A 24,099-nucleotide genomic window follows, 5' to 3' on the forward strand; every position below is an offset into this window, starting at 1 on the left:
CAAATAATATTGTAGGTAAATGAATTCTTCAAACTAGATGGTCTCGTGGTAAAAAGTTTTACATGCACTATTTAATGAGTGGTCTAGGTTTATAAATGTTTTTTGATAACAATGATTTATAATCATCATATAAATCTATTTGTGGGACTATAAATCATTTTAAAAAACGTAAAAAATATTTAAATTTATTTTTTAACACTGATATTTAGTAAAATATTCGTATGTGTCGATAATTTAATTAACATATTAAAAAATTAAAAATTTTATATTTAATTTTGCTTAAGAAAATTAAATATAACATATTATGATCTTATGAATAAAAAAGGTTGAGTTTTTAAAATTATAGTTACTCCTTGCCTCAAAACCCCCAAAAGTTATAAGAAATCAATCTAATAACCAATCAAATTTTATGTAATAGTTGAAAATATTCTAATGTAATTAAATACCAGATTTCAAGATACAAATAAAATACTCTTTTTACAGTTAGCTGATGTAACTAAATTCAAAGAATATTCTTGCACATTTCCTGAAAAAGCTTTAAATAATTTGAAATTAACTTATTCTGATATATTTTATTGCCACCTGACAGTACTGTAATCAGTACTATGGATTTGGCTCCGAGCTATTTTTTCCTAGGTAAAAAGGTTGATTGTAAGGCTGACATCATAAAAATATGTTCTTTAAGTAAATACTGAAGTATATAAGTATATTAAATAATTAAGTTCCCTAGTAACACAAATATTATCCTTCCCATTTAAGATCGGCAAAGACAATAGCATATATTTACATACAATACTTCCATATGTGTGATACATTTTATATCTAATTCGTTTTTTTTTTCAACACAATATCCAGAATTTAAAATACTTTTAATTTTGGCTAAACAATAATGGTTATTATTTTACTAAAAACTAAATGGTGGTGTTAATTTTGATTAATTTTAAATAATTTGCAAATATATAATTCTTATTTATGTCCATTAAATGTATTATATAAATACATTAAATTGAGTGATTATAATATATAGGTTTATAGAAAAACAGACATAATAAAAGACCTTTGTTTAAAAAATACATTTATTGTAAAGATTTTTTTTTTTAAATTTAATCTCGGAACAAAACAATCCAAACTATTTTGATATTTTTATTTTGTACTTTTTTTTAATAGAACATTAAATTTGATTTGAACAACAACAACAACAACAACAAATAAATAATCTTCCATTAAAATATTAAAATTTCTAAAATAGTATTTGTAAAACTATTAAAATATTTTATTGCTTTGATTGAAAATTTATTAGGTATGCAAAATATCTAGTAATCATTAAACAATCTTTTAAATACTTAGTTAATTTGACTAAAAATGATATAGTAAAACATAGATCACAAGATACAGACAAGGTGTGTGTGAGTGTGTGTGTCGTGTGTCTGTGTGTGTACGTTTGTTTGTAGATATTTATAAATTTATAATATTATCCATATTTAACATATATTGTATAATTGGACATTGGTAGATATTAAAAGCGATTACTAAAATACTAACACAATAATATATTATAATAGTGGAATATGTTTGACAATGTTGTATAACAGAAATTAACTTGTAAAGTCTCTTCGTGTAAAGTGGACGTATAATACCGTATAATTACAATTATTTAAAAAAAAAAAATTATAATATTCATAATGTCTATTTAATAATAATATATGTTTAATAACTGGCTTCATGACCAGCTAGGATGTACAAGTCTGCGCCATCATCAGCTTTTTTGGAAACCATATGCGATTCCAATATCAGAATTCTAAAATTTAAAAAAATATATACATAACATGATGAGTTATTACTAATAGTTCATAAACATTCACTATACTCCGTTTCACGAAAGAGTGCGACCGCTATGCACATCCAAATGACTACTGTCGAGAAAAAATTTCCCCCACCATGTGGTGTCCACTCTCTGTATACAACGAGTATGCACAGAAATAAACACCTTTTAGTCGCCACCCAGTCGTACTTTCTCGTGGAACGGTATATAGATTATGCAATCATATTTACAGAATGATAATTGTTGTGAAATATGTTAATGTAGATATTAGAGAGGCCATTTATTTCAGATTTTTCAAGGTGTTAACAGTTCAGAAACTTGTCCTAGCATTTCAAAAATTGTCTTCACCCATTAGTGTTATTTATGACTTTCACCATAAAAGTATAATGCACCAAAAATTAACAAGATTTGTTTTATAATCAAGTAAAATAGATTTTTATTTTGTTTGTTGATAAATATTTATAATATATAATTTTCTATATCAATGTATAATTGAGTAATAGCTTTTAAGTAAGAGAAACTGTGTATTTTGATTTATTTTGAAATAAAAAACAATTATTCAACTACAGCAAAATAGATTATAATAGACTGTCAGCTAGTACAGCTATTAGTTCGGTTACAACCAAATGATACATACCCACAATTTATAACAAATTGGCACCAAGATTTGCACACATATTATTTGGGATCCCGGATGGATAAGAGCATTAGAATAGAAGTTACAGGTTACCACAATTATACATAAATTGCATATTGCGGTAAGCATTATGAATAGTATATGCTGAGGCTTATATAGAATCAAAAAATACTCGACCAATTTTGAAAATTGAGGGATAGTTTAGGTAATAGAATGAACCAGTTATTTTAGGGTGGCTTACCAGGTATTAATAATACTAAAATCATAACCACATATTTGTTTAATCTGCTTGCAATTGATTAAACATAATAAAAAAAAGTTAATTATTACTATGCTCTGCAGGTGGATTATGCCCATCTCAGTTTCATTAATTATCCCCTCAAAATACAGCTAGTATATTATAAAATTATGTGAATCAGAACCACATACTTATCAGAACCCAAAAGACGATAGGTTCTACTTTTGTCAACTATTTCTTGGGTTACTTCGCCATTTTTAAGACTACGTCCTTGGACACCATTCTTATGGAAGGCCAAAATGCTGTCAGACAATCGAACTGTAAACACAAGATATATCAATTAGTGTAACACAGTAACTAAGTATAATTTATGATATTTATGTATACTAATCAAAAAATTAACTAACCTATTGACTCTACAGTAAAATCAAAATAGAGCTGATTTATTTGGTTCCTTTCTTGCTTCAGGTTTCCATGTAAATTAATTATTTTTATAACATCTGAAATTTGAAAACATAATTTCATGTGAATTATTTTTTATAGTTCAAATAACAAGCTACATCGATTGAACATATTTTTCCCCAAAAATATTTATTTATACACTTAGTCATGGAAAATAATGTGATTTTATAATTATCCAGTGTTTTATAGCATATTTGATGTTTTTCAAGAAAATATACATTAAGGTATAATGGTTACAGACTTGAATATGGATTTTGTTAATATAAATTTGAAAAAATGTTTACACTCTTTTTACTTATTTTCCTTGTAAAACAAATTTACCATTAAATATTATATTATTCAATATCTAAAAACATTTTAATCCATGTTAATATACGTACAATTATACATACTTTTATAACATATCAAAAATGAATCTGTATCCAACTGACAAACACATACAACATCCATAATATCTCTTCTTTGAACAACTGTGCCTACAAAAAAAAAAAAAAAAGTAAAATTAATCGTAACTAGCTAAACAAAACAATATTATACAAAAATGTCCACGGTAAAAATGTCCAAAATCAAGAATGTCAGCGGTAAAATTTTCCAAAATCAAAAAATTGAATGATTGCAATATAATAAAATGGGAACAACCTGTAACACATAAGGTATTCATGTAAAAAAAAAAAAAACACTTTGTAGAGCTGTATGTTTTCTACTACAAGTGTGAATACCTGTAGATATTTATATCTACCTAATTTGTGATTGACATCATGTAACAGTTATTACGATAAGATTATCAAAACAATTTGTTAAACATATTACAAAACACAATTATTTGTTTTAGTTCTTAATTTTTAGTTGAATCATTTTTGTGTGAAAGCGTGCGTGTTATTTTATTTTGTTTAATTACAAAAATATGTTTAGAGTACAAGTATTGAACAATTTTTAAAATGTATATCATTGACGTTTATAAATTTTAATTATGTGATAATATGTGTTTGTATAAATTATTTGATTTTATGGACATTTTTTTAACAATTTATTTTTTTTAAATATTATTATAATCAATTTATTGTAATAACGAAAGAATTTTTTTTTTTTAATATTATTACAATCAATGTTGTAAATACACTTTTAGTTAGCACGCTATTTTGGACATTTTTGATTTTGGAAAATTTTACCACGGACATTTTTTCCTCAGACATTTTAACCTAAATTCAAACAAAACGTATATTTTAATAAAAAAATATAAATCATATAAAATAGTTTAGAGAATCAAACATTAGCACAGAATTCAAAAATTAACAAATATTACTAACCAGTATTATCAGAATCATCTGTTTCTCCAGAACAAAACCAACATGCACCAGTATTGACATTGATCAACTCTAATTTTAAATTCATAGACTTTCTAATAGGTCCAATTGGTTTTTTCACACCAATACAAACAAGTGGATATTCTAATTCAGGTGTTATGACCATTTCAAAAACGTTTAAAGGTGATGGTAAATTACATTCAAAATGCTACAATCAATAATTACAATAAAATTGTATTACATCACGCACATTCTAAATATTAGCACAATTAAATTTACCTTTAACAACATGAACTTGTTAAGTGGATCATACCATTGCATTAAAAAAATCCCACTAGACATGGCTCCACATAAATATTTATAACCGTTGTATGGGTTACGTCCAACACAACATTTTATACAACCTTTGGTATCTGGTACTTTTGTGGTAAGTGCAAACCTTCTAGGCATTAATCGTTCAGGAATTCTGGTCATATGTTGTGAAAACCTATGGCTTTGTTTACCATGAAGAGCTAAGAGATCATGCCTAAACAACTGGGTGGTTTTTCCTGTTTTATTTAAAACAAAATTTAAGTAAAAAAATGATATCCATACAATATTATAAAATAATTTACCTGATAAGGACATTAGAATATCCTTTATAACATACAACCAAATTGTACGTCTATTATACAACTGATCAATAGCAGTTTCATGTAGTTCGTTTAGATTAAGATTGTAGATTCCTTCTTCAGCTCCAATAAATACATGCTGATCTCTAGTTTCAGGATGGATCCAACTAGCCGTACAATAAATTGTTAAAGGGCATCCATTAAATACCTAAATTAACAAATTATTGAATAATTTTTTACTTATAAAAATATATTTTATTTAAAGTTCAACAATGTAATTTTAAACACAATATATTCTAACTATTCAATATAAGTTTATTAAACTAAGTTTTCTAGAATGACTAATATGTTTCTATTAATAAAGAATTAATGTATAACTAATATTTATCAGTTTAAATTAAGTACCTTAGAAAAACAAGCACCCATGTGAACTTTGGGTGTGGGTGGTAGGCCATTACTTATTGGTTTAGGAGGAGAATTACGTTGTTTACGGTCTCTTCTACGTGGTGGTACTGGAGGTGTATCAGCTAACAAATCTGGCTCAGGACCTTCTCCTATTTAACCATATTATTAAACCAGTAAGTTTAATATTAAAAACAAATAAATATTTTAATTTACCTCCACTATCACTAAATGAACGTTGACGTCCATTTATGGTAACATTAGATGTTGTTAGTGCAATAATTTCATCAAGAGAGCTATGTCGTCTAGAAGGTGAAGAACTATCTAAAAAGTAAACATAATAAAATTGTGATTTTAAGTTAGATTACAAGCATAATACTATAATATAAAGATATAAAAGACACAAATATTCACATTTCATCAGAGTGAAACACATCAAATTTTTTTTCATTATTATATTATATATTATACTCTTAGTTTAATAAAAAATATTATTGATGCAAAGTATAAGTTTTATCATTTAAATAGCTCAATGTTTATTATCAAGCAACTGATTGACAAAATAAAAATTTTTCAGAAAAAAAAAAATGACAATCTGTTTTAAATGTAAGTGAAACATCCATATAACAAAGTATTACGTGAAACAAAATAAAATCAAAATACAGAGGAATTTATTAAATAAAATTACCTCATTTGAAATTATTATTTTATTTAATTAATTATACATGCATTCATATTTTATATTGTATTAAAAATATATATATCAAATATTCAAATGTCATATTATACTTATGATGTAAACTTTTTTTTAAATTATTTCAATCATAGATATTTAATTTAGAAGAAACAATCAGTGAATTTCATATAGACAATTGATTAACAATTAAGTTTCCAAATTTGTTTTTGTAGATCAGAGATTCTCAAACTGTGGTACACGTACCCCTTAAGTGTAATCAAAATTTTTTAAGGGTTACAAGTCTTGCCAAAAACCTGAATGAAATAAAAATGTATGCAAATCTTTAAATTTGTTTGTATACATGTTACCGGAAATGTTGACATTTAGGAAATGATGACAATTCCTAATAACGGAAGGAAATGATATCATTGCCTAGTTCGTGTTATCATTTTCTAACGATATCAGGCAAAGATGCCATATATATTTTTTTTAGATATTTTAATTTAATCTGTCACAATTATTAATTACCCTGCTGTTACACTGATAAATAATCAATGATCAATAATTAATAAAAAATTAGATTTTTTTTTTTTAATCACTCTATTAAATTCAATTTGCATTTTATTCAAATCCATTTTAACGAAATAATACGTACTGCACTAAGAAGATAGGCACACACTACTAAGTGGACCGTGTTATATGGACAGGTAGGGACACTTTTAATAAAACACGTAAATGGTACGTTAAACATATTATGCGATACTTATGTGATAGCCATGACATTTTCCAATCAATCATTTTAACGACATCAGTCATTACCCTCCTGATATTTTTTAATAGAACACGGAAAATATTGACAGTAATGGCAGTATAAAGGTTTTTAGCATCTCACCGTTTCAAGTTAGTTAATAGTTATCATTATAATAGCTTTACATTGTAAAGCCACATGACCACATGACCTGCAACATCATAATCGCCAATGCTTTCGTGGAAGAAACCGATACGTGATAACTAGGGCTCGAATGTTTATGCACTTAAAACTACTCTAATATAAATAAATAAAATTATAAAACATGTATTTTTAGCCAATAAAAACACAAAAATATGTAAAATAAAATTAGTATTATTTGATTCAGTAAAACATGAATTAAATTTGTACCTAGGTTAGCATTAAATTGAATAAATATAAAAAAATATGCAATTTCATAAACATCCGAGCCCTAGTGATAATATTGCCTAAAAAACTACAGAAATGATGACAATTCCTAGGCGATGATATCATTTCCTTCAGCTTTTAGGAATTGTTATCATTTCCTAAGAACTGTCATCATTTCCTGAATTGTTAACATTTCTGGTAACATATATTTTAGTTTAGTAACTAAAAAGGGGTACCCAAAAAAATGTATTAGTAAAAAAGGGTACAGTATTCATAAAAGTTTGAGAATATCTGTAATACATATAGAAAAATTACAGAAAATTTGATCATTAACGTCAATATTGGATCTACAGTACTGCAATAAAATTAATCAGCTTCCTACTTCTGTCTTATCTTTATCGAATACAATAAAATTATAAGTAGTTTAGAACAATATTTAATATTAGATACTGAAAACATTTACAAAAATAGGATTGCTATCAAACACTTTATTTGTTATATAAAAACATCTAATTTGTTATACAATGAACAATACAAATGATTAACAATATAGAGGTTATGGTTTTCAAAAATATTTCACTAAACAGAAAAATTTGTTAAAAAATAGTTTTTTACATGAAAGTTTCACTTGGGTGGTAAATTATTTGAATGCTACATGCAAAAATTACCTTTTATTTGATCGTGCCATGAAAAATATTATATATTATATAGTATGACTGAGAGTAAGTAATATCTACTGCTAATGTAGATACATACATACTGTATATATATATTATTAAAGTATTTTTTGCATGCCCTTAAAATCTTTTCATGTGCCATAGATTTGCCTTCCCTGTTATTCATATACATTTTAAAGTATTTAATAAAAATGTCGATCTGGCAATATATTTGTCAATAAGCATTCATTACTTTTAGGAGTAGAAAAAAAATTTGTAATAACTTGGTAATTTTTTTTCACTATTCAATTTTATGATAATCACTATAAATTTAATGATTTATTGTTTAATCTCAATACCTCTTATATTTTGGTACACACAGCCTTTATTAGGAAAGTTACATTTTTGACTAGATGAATGTGGCACAGTGCATTTGTCAGACAATGGTAAAGTAGATCTGAAAACATTAATGTACATTTTTAAAATTAAATAAACAATTTCTCAGGTTGCGTCAAAATATAGTTCATGACTAATTAGAAAGTAAATACTTTAAATTATTTAATACTATATGTATATAATTATACATAGGTGGATAGGCCTACCGGGCATCCGGGCATTTCCCAGTGGGCCCCCTTTCGTATTCCGGTAATGGGGCCCTTTAATATCATATACTATTAAATTTTTTTTCGTGTGGAGGCCCCTTTTTAAAATTTTCTGGTAGGCCAAAAATGGCCTATCCACCCATATAATTATGCACTACAACAGTATAACTTTTAAAATACTGAGTGAATGTAGTAATTAATCTGTACAGAGTTTAATATTACAAAAAAAATTTGTACACATAAGATATTCATACTTACAAATCTTCATAGCTGCCATTCCTAACTTCATTAAACACATGACTATAATCTCCCCTATTAAAAAAAAATTAAATATATATATATATATATATATATACAGGGTGATTCTTTTATCAAACAACACTCATTATTTAAAAAAGTATTGACTTTTTTCAAAATATTTTTTTACATAGTTTCAAGTTGTTAAATTATAACGTAATAATTAATTTAAAAAAATAGCTTTATTGATTTATGAAATTTTAAGTATAGGTTACCATTTGAAAATCAAAAGTTGATAGTGGTTTACCTAATAAATATAAGGGTGAAAAATATAAAAAAAATATACAATTCAAGAAGAGTGTAAATCTACAGTTTAAAAAAAAAAAAAATTTGAAAAAAGTCAATACTTTTTGAAAAAATTAGTGTTGTTTGATAAATCAATCACCCTGTATATATATAAATATATAATTAGTAAAATAATATGTTATTAGAAAAGATTTTACAAAAAAAATATAGTTAAAAGGACCAGCTGTACAATAATTTTATTTTTTTAAATTAATATCCTCTCTTTTATACAGAATACCCTTGACAAGTAACAAAACAAACAATAAGCAAACTATGCCCAAAAGCTAACAACATGTATTACTGTGGAGTTCAAAAATATTAGTTAAGCAAAGCAGCATTATATTGTTGAAGTTTTGATTAGTTATTATACAAAATTTAAATTTAATAAAGGGTACATAAATAATTTAAGATAAAAATTATATTAATTTCCAATGAAATTTGATAAAAGCATGTATATTTAGTGGATCACAATCAACGACACCAAGACCAAATAATTTTGATTGGCAATATGATAACGTAATGATATATCTTAATTGATCGATCCAATTATATTAATGGTGCGAAGTTAAAAAAAAGATCTATTTAAGGTTTCATACCTCAGTTTAAGTTCTTCATCTATGTTTTGCAGAAGACTCCTGTAGAAATCAAATTACTCCAATAAATTTAAAGAATTTGTAATAAATACAAATATATTAAGATTGTACAACAGGCCCTAATATAATAGAAAATCTCAATAATACAATATTTTTTGTAATATATTTTACCTCTTTAGTTTCTTTTGGATTAAAATAATGAAATAGAAATATAACTTAAATTTATTAATTTAGTTAACTAACCTTACTTTATAAATTAAATTATTAGTAAATAATTATATTCTGAATGATCTAAATAAAGTTAGTAAGGTGAATAACTAGTAAAACATAAACAGTTACTTGCAAAAGCTTAAATCTAAGACTAAATTGCATTGATACCTCAATATTATTTCAGATGAATAGGAACAATAGGACAAAACAATAATTATGGCCTCCCAAAGATAATGATATATAAATTATTCACCATTTTTAGACTTGCAAATAAAATAGGTAAGGTTAAAAATTCTTAGATTATCATTATTTATACTTAATAAACTTAATAAAAGGTAAAAACAAAATATTATTTTTCAAATATTGAATAGCAGAAAAATTGTAGCAAAAATCAACCTCAATTATCTCAAATAACGAAATATTATGAGCAAGGCTCGGAACTTTATGCGCTAAAAATTACTCAAATATGCGCATACATATGCGTTAAAGTCATCAAAATATGCGGTATAATATGCAGTAAAAAAATGGCAAATATGCAAAAATATGCAATTTATTGAACAAAATACATTTTACATGCAAAATTGTAAACATAATTGTTCACAAATTACCTACGATTTACAATATATATTTCATATCATGGTACAAAATATTAATGCAGTGGTAAATGTTGATAAAAATAAATACAGGCCGGTCGGCAGTCACTATTACCTACGAGTTCTCAGTAGTATAGAGATAATATTATTATTGTTGAGTGTTTGGGAGCAATACAGTAATAGCCGTTGATGAATTAATTTATTTTGTCAAATTATATTAAATTTAGAATTTCGGTTGTCATATATCTAATATTTTTTTGTTGAACTATAAATTTCTAAAAAAAAAAAAATTGTTTTCGTTAAATCTAGGAAATATACATAAAAATGTTCTTAAACCTAAAATATGCGTATTCGTACAATAAATAACGAAATATGCAAAATTATGCAACAAAAAATTTTGTATTTAAATTATACGTACAATGAATCGAATTTGCATCGAATCAGAATTTCAATATGCACTTTCTAGACAAATATATAAATGCCTAAAGTTCCGAGCCTTGATTATGAGTTATTAGATTAATATACTCACAAACTTGTTTAAATTTAGATAATTTAAATGGAATTAGTATTGTTTAAAATAATTCATTTAAAAATTAAAATTAAAAATATATCATGATATTGCATAAAAAAATGTTTTTAATTGATGAGTTACTGTCATCAGAAGAAGACATTATATTCAGTTGATAAGAATCTTTCTACCTTCTGAAACATTTATGTTATTTATGTTTTTCTGATATGCTATAATGATAATTTTAATGATTTAGTATAATAATATTTGATATAATTTAATGTAATATTTAATTCAATATAAAAGAATAACAATTTAAAAAAAATTCTGGAAACAACTATCTACATACAATGAGGTTTAATATAAATGAAAAACAAGGTAACCAAATTAATAGATTAGTAATGCAGTGAAATAAATAATAAGTAATATATTTAAATGAAATGAGTTTTATGATTAATTTGTGGTTTAAAAAATTTACCACACTCAAAATATTGAAAATATTTTAGAGAAAAAATCTAAAGAAGATAATAATATACCATTTTTAGATTAGTCATATAATATTTGTGTGTGTGTTATACAGTTTTATAAGTAATAAGAGAAAATATACATGAGATTATAGAATAAAGAATAATATAGTGAATGGCATTTAAAATTTAACAAATTTAAGTAACTAGATGTCATTATACAAGAATTTAAAATAATAAAAATAATTCATAGATTTATGTTTGTTATGCATTTAAATAAAAAAGTTATATAAAATTGATAAGTCTATCATGATTTTTGAGTATGAATAAGTATATATAATAATAAAGAGAACGTTATTTCACTGTTTGTTTTCTTTCTCAGACTAATAGCCAATTTGCATTCAGTAAAACTAACCTTAAATTGTTGACCTTTATATTAGAGTAAATTTGGTGATAATCAAAATTAAAAAGGTAATAAATAAATAATAATAATTTGAGCTTGCACTTTGTACATTGGTATTTTATTTTTGAAATGTTTTATCTATGATGCAATATATGAATATTTTCAAATCTGTAGTATATTATATACTCATAATAACTTTTATAAAAATGTAAATACAGTAAAATAAAACTATCAGCAAATACAGAAAATTTTAACTTTATGTTTGATAAATCTAATATAATATTAAAATAAACAATATAAGACTTATATTATGTTAAATGCAAATTTGATGTTATACATAGGTTAAAGAGAAAAAACTAACAGTGTGTTGACATCCTCTTAAGTAGGGGTATGCAGTCCTTAAGTAAAATATATGATTTGTATAAAAATGTAGAGTCAAATATTGTTTATACAATTTGTTAAATAATTAAAAATAATAGTTATGAACTTAAATAATCTAGATATTATATAACTATACATTTTTGTCTATTAAAATAAGGTATATTCAAATATTGGCCAGTGAAAATGTATGTTTATTTTTTGGTCTTTGAGATCAGAAAGGTTGCTCACGAATGCTCTTAGCTATTAATATTAAATAAGAATAAGCAAGAAAAAATTGTTTTTAAGTTTCTAGAAAATATCTGTGAATGGGAAAATTGTTTTAAAGGCAAAAGTGTCCATATATGTACAAGCATATGAATATTTACAAAATAATATATACAAATGGTAGTAACAATTTTATTATATATATTCCTAATGTTATAAACTAGTTAATACATTTTACTAAAAACAATTACAAACACACATTGTAAATTAATAACTAATATCAGATATCAATGTAAGTTAATGCGGTTTTTTTCAATTAAAAAGGATTAATCAAGCATTAATGATAACTAATAATGAAATGAATTGATTCAATACAAATTTAATTTAATATTTAATACTTACTTTTCAGTCAAAATACAGTCTAATCTTCCAAAATTATCACAGTCAGTATTGCGCTAAGTAAAAACATTATTATGCATCATAATATTTTAAAATTTTAAATAAATAACAACATTTTTAACTCACTGCTAGTACACTTTTTTTTGCATTAACCATTCCCAAATTTCTAGATTCCAACAGAGTAGGTGTATCATTTTTACTATTGTGAGATGTTGCTTCAGATAGATTTGAACCTTCAAATATTAAATAAATATACTATTATAATTGTTTATTTATGTGTGTGTGTGTGTGTGTGTGTGTGTGTGTGTGTGTGTGTGTGTGTGTGTGAGTGTGTGTGCGTGTGCATTTTCAAGTACATTTTTCAATGTTAAAGCATATAAAAATGTTTTTATGAAAATTAGAGTTACATCTACATTTATTTTAAGTTTTAACTGTTTATTTTTTATGCATGGCTAAGTTTGGTGAATTGCTTTTGTATTATTGTTAATATAGTCTAAATAAAGAAGTGTTATAAATGCGAAAAGTTAAACCCTTGTTTTATTTTTACTTAAATGTCTACCAAAAATAAGAAAAGTTTGGCACTAATAGTATTGAATATTTTCAATTTTATGATAAATGACATTTTTTTTTTCATATAATTTCTCAACACAATACAATTATTTCTTGCTATGTATTTTTTTTTGTACAACAAATTACTATTTATGTTGTAATAATTGTTTAACCTTTATCATACATATTACATATACATTGTAAATAGTGAAGAAAATTGTTTGTTTAATGTTGTTTTATATTGTTAAGTAAATATTCTAGAAGTATAATTGATTATTAGAGATAAATAATAATTATATTTGAGGTAAATTTTAGAAAATGGGTCAAAAAGACCTTGATTAGTATCAGTCTAATGCCGGGTTCATTGATAATTAATAATTCTAGTGTTGTTATGAATACATTACAATTAAAATTAAAAAATATTTAATAAAAACTTACCTCTATGATCAACTGTTGCTCTGGAAGCGATACGCCGAGGAACATCAGAGATAACCTAGTATAATTTTTAAGAAAATCTCATTATAATAAAAATCTTACTATAAAAAAGTAAAGGGGGGAAAGATTTAACTACTGTACTGAGCACCAGGTATCGAATATACCTCATCATTCTGAGTAATTAATTGTAATTTATGTGTTAAATTTGAATTCAATGATAAATCATTACATACAAAAAAAAAATTGTTTTAAGTAGACCAATATAGTATCATTACACGAGTTTAAATTATTCATTTAATAGAATAACTTACCTACTTACAAACAGGGGAATTTTTCTCCCTAACTAAACCCACAAAAAGTTTTTATAGCATAATTCATATTTAATTTTGCTCTGATTTTGGATTTTAAATGATTTTAAAATGAGGTAGACATTTAATAACTCCCCGACCAAAAAAAAAAATGTACAGGTACGCTGTTGAACATGCATACCAATACATATTAAGTAAATTGTACTTATCACATAATTATTAATTTAATAATAACCACATAAATATCTTACCTATCCAGATTTCAAATTTCTTATCTAAATATACTTACATCATCATCAGGTTCTATTTCTGCAAATGACTGAGTAGTAGGGTTACTTGCTTTTTGTAAAAGATCAATAGCAAGTCGTTTACTCATATCTTGACAAAAAAATGAATGCTGAAAATAAAATAGCTCAACATTAACGAAAAAAAATTAATGAATATTATATTAATTGATTAATTATTGTAGTCATAAATAGATATGACATGAATCAATAATATTTTTTAAAGATTTTTTTATAAATCACTACCAATATTTAAAAACCATAAACTAAGAAATGATAAATATTTTTTTTTTAAAACTAGGTTTAAATAATATACTCAATTAATAAGAATAACACTTAAACATATAACCAGAAATATAATTTAATATAAAAATAAGGTAAGACTATAAAAAATTTACAAAAAAAATGTATAATCTTATCAACTATCATTTTAAATCAACATTCAACACTAATCAATGTGAACTATGAAGTATTTTCCATGCCATTTTTTTTTGTTTTGTTTTAGATATCAAATAAAAATATATGTTATACAAACCATTAACAACTTGTCTGCAGTTGGTCTTTTTTTGGGATTTTTAGTCAGTGATATTTTTATGAAATTATGAAATGTTGGACTCCTAAAAATAGTAAAATTCCGAACCAAATATTAAAATTTACATACATTTATTAATTAGGCACAAATAAGAGTAAATTACCATTTATCTCTGTCTTTTAATGTAGGTGGTTTAAAACCACTTTTAGACATTAAGAATAAAACTCTCATAGGATGCAAGTCAAACATTGGTGGTTGTAATTCAGCCAACTCAATAGAAGTAATTCCAACTGCCCAGATATCACATAATTGGTTATAGCCACCTTTACGTTCTACAGCTGCTACCTAAATTAATTTTAATAGTTAAAAATATTGTAATACATTTAGAATATAATGATATAATTTTAATTAAATGTGTAAATAAATTGAGTCTATATATATATATATATATATATATATATATTATTAATATGTATCAGGAAGACCTGGCAATTTTAAATTTAAATCACAGTTAAATAACAGATCATAATTATATATCCTGTATATTGAACAAACTGAGATAAGCCATTTGTTTAATATATATAAAGTAAATAAGTCGAGTAAATAAGCACTCGTCTTAAATTTGAAAAAATAACTTTTAATGGATAAATTAAAATAAAATGTTAATTTTTAAACACATACAATATATAAATTAAAACATGTTATATTTCCAATCATATAGCTAATAATGGGTTTAAGCTGATTTTTGGTGTCCAACAGAACTCAAACTCGACATTTTAGAGTATTGCAAACCTAAATGGAACCGAACTTAAATAAATGAAATTAAACAAATTGATTTTATCATCCTAAAACCTAAAAAAAATTATACTTAAACAAATTGTGGGATTTCGATTTGAAAGTAATCAAAATTTAAAAGTTTGAAATCTGTTCTCAAGAAGATTTTACAACAAGTTCAAATAAGTTTTCAGAGTTCTTATCGTTTCATTAAATCAATTATTGGTACATTGAAAATAGCACAAGTCTAATTTTCTATGTTATACAAGTCATTGATAAAAATCACTGTTTTAGTACTTTTAATCACCATGATTATACATAATATAAATTTATAATATAGCAATGTCTTGACTGACTAACCAATGTAGAGTCTTAAGTATTATAGCTAGAGAATTTCCATTTTTATAGTACCACTTTACCACCACAGTGGTGCACTAAGAACGGATTTTCCAAATTTTGCATTTAGAAGGTCGTGAACAACAAGGATTTTGAAGATTCAGGATGGAAATATAAAATTGTTTTTTAATTTAAAAATCGTTGCCAATAGTTGATTATAATATTAGAAGTAGAAATATATATACCTATATATTTTTATATATATAATAGTTAATATTGGTGACTCAGGTTGGTGAGGTAAAAGCATACACTAAAATGTAGTGTTAATGGCCTCAAACAAAGGAATTAATTATATCTTAAAACAAATATAAGTTTATTTATAAAATAATTTTTCAATAATATGCTTGCTGTTTATAGATAAAAAAGTATTCTACCAATATTGATGAAAATTTGTGAGATAATTTTAGACATATCAGGAAAATTTAAAGAGTAATAAGGTTCAGAAATATACAAAAAACTAGGTAATAAAATATTAGGTATATATGGATTGAGGTTCACAAAGACCGAGATACCTCTTTATAATGCCATATTTTATATTTTTTGTTTATTTTTCCAGGTCCAAAGTTAGGTTAAGTTACCTAATATATATATTGAATTGAACCAATAAATTAGGTTAACTTATTGTGACTCTGCCATTATTATTATTTAATTAAATTTATTTAGGATTTAAAAAATAAAAACTTATATTTTTGTTATAACCACACAATAATAAAATACAAAAGAAACTAACTTCAGGTGCCATCCAATATGGAGTACCAATGAATGATTTGCGTTTATTTATTGTGGCGGTAATTTGAGCAGAAACCCCAAAATCTGCTAGTTTTACATCACCATATTCAGTTAGCAATATATTTGCTCCCTAAAAATATACAATAAATCTAATTAATTGTTAATCAAACAAAGTAATTTTACAACATTTAACTAAAAATATTATATCTCTATAACTTAAATAAATAATTGCTCTTTGGTCACAAATCACGGCAAAGGTAGAGGTAAAGTGCAGGATATGATTATTATATTAACATTTCTATTCTTACTATACATATCATATAATATAGTGTGTTCTTAATTAGAGGTACCACTTTAATTATTTCAGATCAAAATGGGGTATTTTGAGAGAATACCATAATACACATGATGAGAAACTTTCAACATTTTAACACTAATGGTTAATACATGAGCAAAAGATGCATAATCAAAGTTAGATAAGATGATTAGGAATAAAATAAAGGTAAATGGTGCCTATTTTTAGAGATTAGTTTTCCTAGATCACTTTACTTAGATCCTAATTTTACATAAGCTTTAACGCATTACAAAATTATTTACATAGATTTAATTATTTATTAAGCATTAGGTAGTATTTATATCTTATCTATATACAAATACTAATTTACATAGGCAGATCCAGAGTTTTATATTTGAGTGTACCCGGCTATTTTTTGTATTTATTTTTTTATATTACAGAGGGAATGAGGCTATAAACAAATCACATCAGATAAAATAATGGTAAAATAAATGAAATACAAATTACCAAAAGTATTATTATTATTATTATTAGAATTAGAATTTTTTTATTGTTATCAGTGCGATGTTGATTTCCAAGAAAAGGCAATATTTTTTTGCTTAAAATAGTTACCACCACTATTAGACCGACCGTGACGTTTTCGTGTTGATGACAATAAAATTAAATAATATAATTTAACAATAACGATAAACAAATACGTGTAGACAATGTAGTGATTTAAATTATAAATATACAGGCTTCATTAATAATGTAAAATAACAATATTATTTATAAAAAAAAATACATGTAATTATTACCTACTTTTATTAAATATTTAATTACTTCAGACTGATTCTGAACACTTTCAGTTTTACTTACAAAAAACTAATATTAAATTAATGTGTATATATTATATTATTAATTATAATTATTTAATATTTTTCTCTTTATATTAGGGTGTGCCTTGGCACACCCCGTAAATTTTCCTATGCTAATTTAACCTATACTATATATCATTTTAGCATAGGTATCATTACCTGGAGCATAACATATTTGTGTTTAGAGAAAAAATTTTTACTCATTTATTTTAGATTCTGAGCGCCGATGAATGTATTCATTTTACAATGATGTGTATGTGTTTTTTTTTTGTCTGTGTATACGATAAGTTTGTTGATAAGTTGTCAAAAATGTGCTTTTTTCAACTTCAGTAGCTTTTCTGGTTGGAAATAGAATCTACGTAGTTGGTGCACTGGAGAGATCAGATTTTGAAATTCCAAAAGTAATTTAATAAGGACCAGGAAAAACAAAAAAAAATTAAGAAAAAACGGGAATTTTTAAGCAAAATACATATTTGAGAAAATCGATTTTAGATATTAGTGTTACTCTAAAACAAATTACAATAGACATCTGAAATTTTTAGTTTTTTATTCTATAAATGTTGATGCAATTTTATTCATTGGGTCATAAAACTTGAAAATTGAATACAAGGTTCCCCATAAGTTTATATAATAGCAATAGCAAAATATTCAAAATATATAGGCACATTTTTTTTACAACCATTTAAAGTTCAAATTTTAACAAAAGTTATTTAATTGAAAATTTATAAATTCTTTAGTTGTTAAAAATTTATAAAATGTTTAAATTTTATAGGTAAGGATTGAAAATTTAAAACAAGGTTCCATGTAAGTAGTTAATTCTGCCACAAAAAAATCTAAAAACTATTCACAGTATTCTTTATAGTCATAGATTAAGTTCGAATTTGGATGATATTACATATTATTAAATAATCAAAAATAACAATTTTAGTCATATTGTTGAAATTTAAAAATATTATTCATGGATATTGAAAATTTCTAAAGTATATTTTATATTCTAATATTAATAGTTAATGTCATTAATGACCTATATTAATACTTAATAATAAATTGTATATACCTTCTATGAAAGACTGAGTGAGTCGGGTACATACATAATGAATCTGATTTCATTAATTTGGAATTTATTTTATAGGTATCTCCATTATTAATATACATAATAATAGCAATATAATTAATATAGAATAACATAATATCCAAGACTAACAAACCGTTTCCACTCAGAATCGTTTTTCGTATACAATGATATTATATCATTGAATTCAAATTTAATACCATTCATTACAGTAACCCACTTGTAACCTACTGTACAACAGAGCGACATCCACTTAATTACCTGCTTTTAAAAAATAGTCTATCCAAATCTATAGAAAACATTTTATCAAAATGTATACTTTGAAATATACTTTTTTGATTAGGGATGAAATATTAAGTAGTAGCTCTGAACGTAGTCAGATATATTTTTTATTTTATACATTAGTTTTATAATATACAATAAGTATTGTTAATAGTGGCAGCGGCTAATTGCATTCAGCAGTTAGACGTCGCTGTGTTCGATTGCATTTAACACGTTGACTGCCATGCAGCCGCTGGCGGCCTCAAGAATATTTATCATGACTACGCCAAAGACATTTTTCAGTATCATTATAAATTTGTATATATAGGTACTATTGAATTTGAAAAAAAATATTTAAAAAAAAATGTTAAAATTATGTTTATTACATTAAAAAATTGCAATTATTCCCACTACGCCACACCATATTTTCAAGATCATTATATTAGCGCAACGGAAAAGTTAATAATATAAATCCAAATTAATTTACAGCAGCCCGGGGCCATGTGACCTCCTCCGAATGATATGGTACGGCAGCCGGCGGTCTAAAAATTATCAATACCTAAATATTATTATACGGACGCCGGAGGCCGCAAGGTAGTCAACGTGTTAAGAGGGGTAAACATAGGATGGGTTCTGTTCTGCTATAAGTACTACAATAGAATTGATGACAATAATATTATTTTTTCGACTATAAATAACGCTATACAATCTATCGGATTTTTGCTTAACTATTAATCGTGTTTCCAAATAAACAGCCGTATGGCTTATCTGCGTATTATAAAATCAATGATTTTATACATGAATTAATTGATAGATATATTATTTTAACAATACATAGAGTAATATAAAATAATTATAATTCATTAAATATACTTAATAAAATAAAACTCACTATGAATAATAGCTTAAGAATTTTAAAGCTTTTAAAATACTATTTAAATAATTTTTAACATAATTACCTTAATATCTCTGTGCATTTTACCCACTGTATGCAAATATGAAAGTCCTTTAAGTGTTTCTCTACACATATATGCTATTTGTAGTTCTGTAAGTGGTCCGGTAACTACAAAAATAATTAAATGTGTATAAAGTATACAAAAAGATAGTTGTTATTTCCATACTTAAAAATACACAAATAGGTAGTTATTTCAAAATTGACATAATGTAAAATAGTGATGATTTCCTCTGAGGTCCACATTTATATAAATTTAATTATTTATGGCATCCACCTTAAACATATGTGATACCCAAATGTGTTGTATCCTTCCTACAAGTGTGTAACATCCCCAAAACTATTTAGCGCAGGATAGAACAACTCAGTCTGTACTCTTAGTAGAAACACCAAAAGTTAGCAAAATATAGAAGATAATATTTTCTATATTTATTTGATATCTTTAATAAGAAAAAAGTTATAATACTTTTAAAAATCTGATATTTTTAAGTTTTACAAACTTCAATAACTATTGATATATTGGTCTTATCGAAAAATTAATCGTTGTGACACAGTAAAAATTCTCTTTTTTTCATGGTAAAAATTAGGTTTCTTAGTTATAACTAAAGGGCGGATTTTTATGCAATTGCATATTGAGAAAACATCTATAATAATTAGAAACAAATACATGTAGGTATTCCGGTCCCCTTGAAAATTCAAAATGTCTGTCTGTGGGATACACTCTACAATTCAAATTTTTTTTCCAGACCTCTATAATTCGAATTTCCTCAAACGCAATTATATGTATGGTTATATGTGCAAAGAAACTTAATCCTTTAATGATCGGAAAATTTGCCAATCCACACTGTTTCAAGAATATAAAATCTTTCCCACCAATGTACCGGTCAAATAAAAAGCCATGAATGATAGGTGTATTACTTACAGAGTAGTTATTATATATCAATGCAGATATCAAAAAGCCAAATCAGATTATTTCTAAGAGAATGCTACACATATATTTGTTGTCTCTGTCTTACAAATGTGCAATATACCAAATGTACGCATAGCACATCACATTTAACTCTGTTAGATTAAAAATTTTAATGAAACTTGATGGTAAAAACAATATCTTTGTTTGTATGTGGATTTTTTACAATAACTTAGTTTTTAAGTGAGATATGAGCATTTTTAATTTATGTTTTTTTACAAGCATAACTTGCTACAAAATTTCAAGTTTCATAATAGGTTAATTCAATTTAAATCTTAAACTAACAGAGTTAAACGTGATTTGCTGAGCATAAATTTGCTATGTTATGCACTTGGAAGACAAAGACAACAAATGGATGGGTATCATCCTCTTAATATGTAAAATATAATAATATGTATGATAAATAAATGTAAAAATAAGTATAATTCATATAAGTTTTTAACTCTCTTAAATTCAAATTAATTTTTCCCCCCAAAATTATTTCAACACTCTGTAAATCGAAAACCTTAATAGATCAAATTTTTAGCTCGGTCTTCTGAATTTCGAATTATCGAGTTACTACTGTAGTTCATGTAATGAGAATTTTTTTTTATGACTGCTACTTACCTATGAGTATTCATTTATAGTGATTGACCTTTTCAAAAGGTAATCTAATATTGATAGGTACAAAGTTTAATTATTATGGTATAATGTTTAGTTATTTTGTATCGCTAAGACAAAAAAATAAAAAGGTCATCTAAATTTTAATTAAAGGAAGTGGGAGTGAGAATTTTGAAAATTTACATAGGAGGTGTAGAATAAAAAATGGATGAAAACTACTGATTTAAAGCATCTTGTAGGCTTTTATTGTTATTATAATTTAAAAAAGAATATAACTATGTAAAATAATACAATATAAAAGTGTACATGATATATTTTGAAATGTAATATCTCTTTCAACATAAATAAAAGCTCTATATAACACTCTTACCTCTAAATGTAAAAATCGGTTATTTGTGGGGTCAAATTTCTAATATTTAAACTAACAGTTTTTAAGAACTAATGAATGATTCCACTGCTATGCAATAATGTAACATACTTCTAATAAACATCAAATTTAAGGTATTTATTTATTTGTTACCTACTTAATAGATACTTCAAATTTGAAACATATATTAGACTATGTATGTACTATGATGTGTAAAAAAAAATTATTTAGGTATTAGAACTTTTATAGAACACATAGGTAGAACATGAATTAGAAATTATAAAAATGATATTTTAAATAGGGATTCTTATACTATACTATGAAAATATTTACATATTAATGTAAAATATTTGAAATACTATTAATCAGGTAAGGGGTAGATAGGTTAAACTCAGATAGAAACTTAATTTCACACTAACTATAAGAGTAGATGAGTATTTAAAAACTCACTGTGATAAATGTCTTGCAACGATCCTCCAGAACAATATTCCATACATATCCATAATTTGTCTCTTCGTAAATAGCTACCATAATATTCTATAATATTGGGATGATGACAATCTTGCATCATTAATATCTCTTGTTGTATTATTGAAAAATCATCGCCTAATAAAATAAATAAAATATAAAAATATAAATAATATTAACAGAACATTTTATTTTGTCAAATATAATACTGATTACAAAGAAACAGATATTGAATAACATCTAGGCAATCAAAATTTCCAAATAAGTAATGCCAAACATGCCTGGCTCGATTTCTAGTTTGGACAAATCTGACCTAACATACTATGCAACTGTTACCTAATTATAACAACCATTAGCAACATTAGGTCGGACACCTTCCAAAACGGTGCAAACCAGTGACCAGGTAATTTCAGTGAGCACACTGCGCCGTATACACTGGATCATGGCAATTTTTTTCACTACAATAGTGGGTGCCAGGCCTTAAATGCTAATTTACTTACCGACTTCTAATTTGATAACTTTGATAGCAGCTAAGCCTGATGTCGAAATTCGCTTTGCCTGTAATGAAAAAAATCAACTAATGAAAACAGCAGCAGAATTATTTGTTCACAACGAAATTGCATTAGAACATATCTCACTTTATAAACATCGCCGTACGTGCCACTACCGATTCTCTGAATCAGCTCATATTCTTCCTGGGGATTTCTGGTGCTTATATCCGAGCTCATAATGTTCAGCGCAGAAGAACTATCGTTGAGACGGCAAAACGAGTACGCGACAATCGGACAATATCGATAGAAACGTGGAATGAAGGGTTACTGAAATATTCGAAATTGATTATTCATGTTAATTTAATTGACGAAAAGAAGACGGTCGCACAAACAGCGCGCGCAGCCCAAGAACGGATTGAAATATAGGTAGTTCCGTGCTCCGGAACGTGTCGTACATCCGCGACACAACGATTAATCTACACGACAGGACGTGTTGTCACTCAACGTAGGGCGCGCGGCATTCGACGGTAGTTTTGATTTGATGTTTAAAAAATGTATTTGCAATGAGTCCTATGTCGATATAATAATAATAATAATAATAATGGATAATAATATAGGTATGTGTATTTACACGTTTTGATTAATGTTATCACCGTTTATCACGTACCTATTTAGAATCAATGGAGGCGCGGTTTTCGACGGTATCTGGATTTTGGAGGCAAACACCGTCAAGTTTAAATTATAATAGGTACCTTTAAACATTGTAATGCGTACCAATACAATGAATGGGTGATTTCTGTACACACACACGCTCACACACAAACACACTTGATTCAAACTCAATGTGTGTTTGTTTATA

At 25.5% G+C, this 24,099-nt stretch overlaps 1 protein-coding gene across 4 annotated transcripts; it reads right to left on the reverse strand.

Annotated features, from left to right (window-relative positions):
• Nucleotides 1-1,058: 1,058 nt before the first annotated feature.
• hppy (MAP4K3-like protein hppy) lies at nt 1,059-24,062 on the reverse strand. 4 transcript variants are annotated; one of them, XM_015523258.2, is made up of 24 exons: nt 23,908-24,062; nt 23,388-23,810; nt 23,250-23,307; nt 22,732-22,887; nt 20,355-20,458; nt 16,912-17,040; nt 15,175-15,356; nt 15,015-15,096; nt 14,485-14,592; nt 13,891-13,945; nt 13,030-13,136; nt 12,907-12,959; nt 9,745-9,783; nt 8,825-8,878; nt 8,324-8,421; nt 5,693-5,800; nt 5,480-5,628; nt 5,078-5,282; nt 4,743-5,011; nt 4,467-4,671; nt 3,552-3,635; nt 3,105-3,197; nt 2,889-3,015; nt 1,059-1,798 (listed from the first exon to the last, which is right to left on the reverse strand). In XM_015523258.2, exons 2-24 carry the CDS (start codon nt 23,475-23,477, stop codon nt 1,708-1,710), a joined length of 2,646 nt encoding a protein of 881 aa, XP_015378744.1. In that variant the 5' UTR covers nt 23,478-23,810; nt 23,908-24,062; the 3' UTR covers nt 1,059-1,707. The 4 variants fall into 4 exon arrangements, with proteins under 4 accessions (XP_015378744.1, XP_015378751.1, XP_089071995.1 ...); XM_015523265.2 differs by having other exon boundaries at nt 23,388-23,567; nt 23,908-24,056; XM_089215869.1 differs by lacking the exon at nt 9,745-9,783 and having other exon boundaries at nt 23,908-24,061.
• Nucleotides 24,063-24,099: the final 37 nt, after the last annotated feature.

Source organism: Diuraphis noxia, unplaced genomic scaffold (assembly GCF_037042655.1).
Source record: "Diuraphis noxia isolate RWA-SAM2 unplaced genomic scaffold, SU_Dnox_SAM2 contig0001, whole genome shotgun sequence".
NCBI classification, from domain to species: Eukaryota; Metazoa; Arthropoda; class Insecta; order Hemiptera; family Aphididae; genus Diuraphis; species Diuraphis noxia.

What these genes read in the sequence shown, in the direction of transcription:
- hppy (XM_015523258.2), bottom strand. Translation starts at nt 23,477, where the DNA reads ATGAGCTCGGATATAAGCACCAGAAATCCCCAGGAAGAATATGAGCTG. An exon ending in TTAAAAGACAGAGATAAATG is followed by an intron (nt 15,097 to 15,174) that starts GTAATTTACTCT and finishes TACTATTTTTAG; the next exon opens with GAGTCCAACATTTCATAATT. An exon ending in TGGGTGCTTGTTTTTCTAAG is followed by an intron (nt 5,283 to 5,479) that starts GTACTTAATTTA and finishes TTGTTAATTTAG; the next exon opens with GTATTTAATGGATGCCCTTT.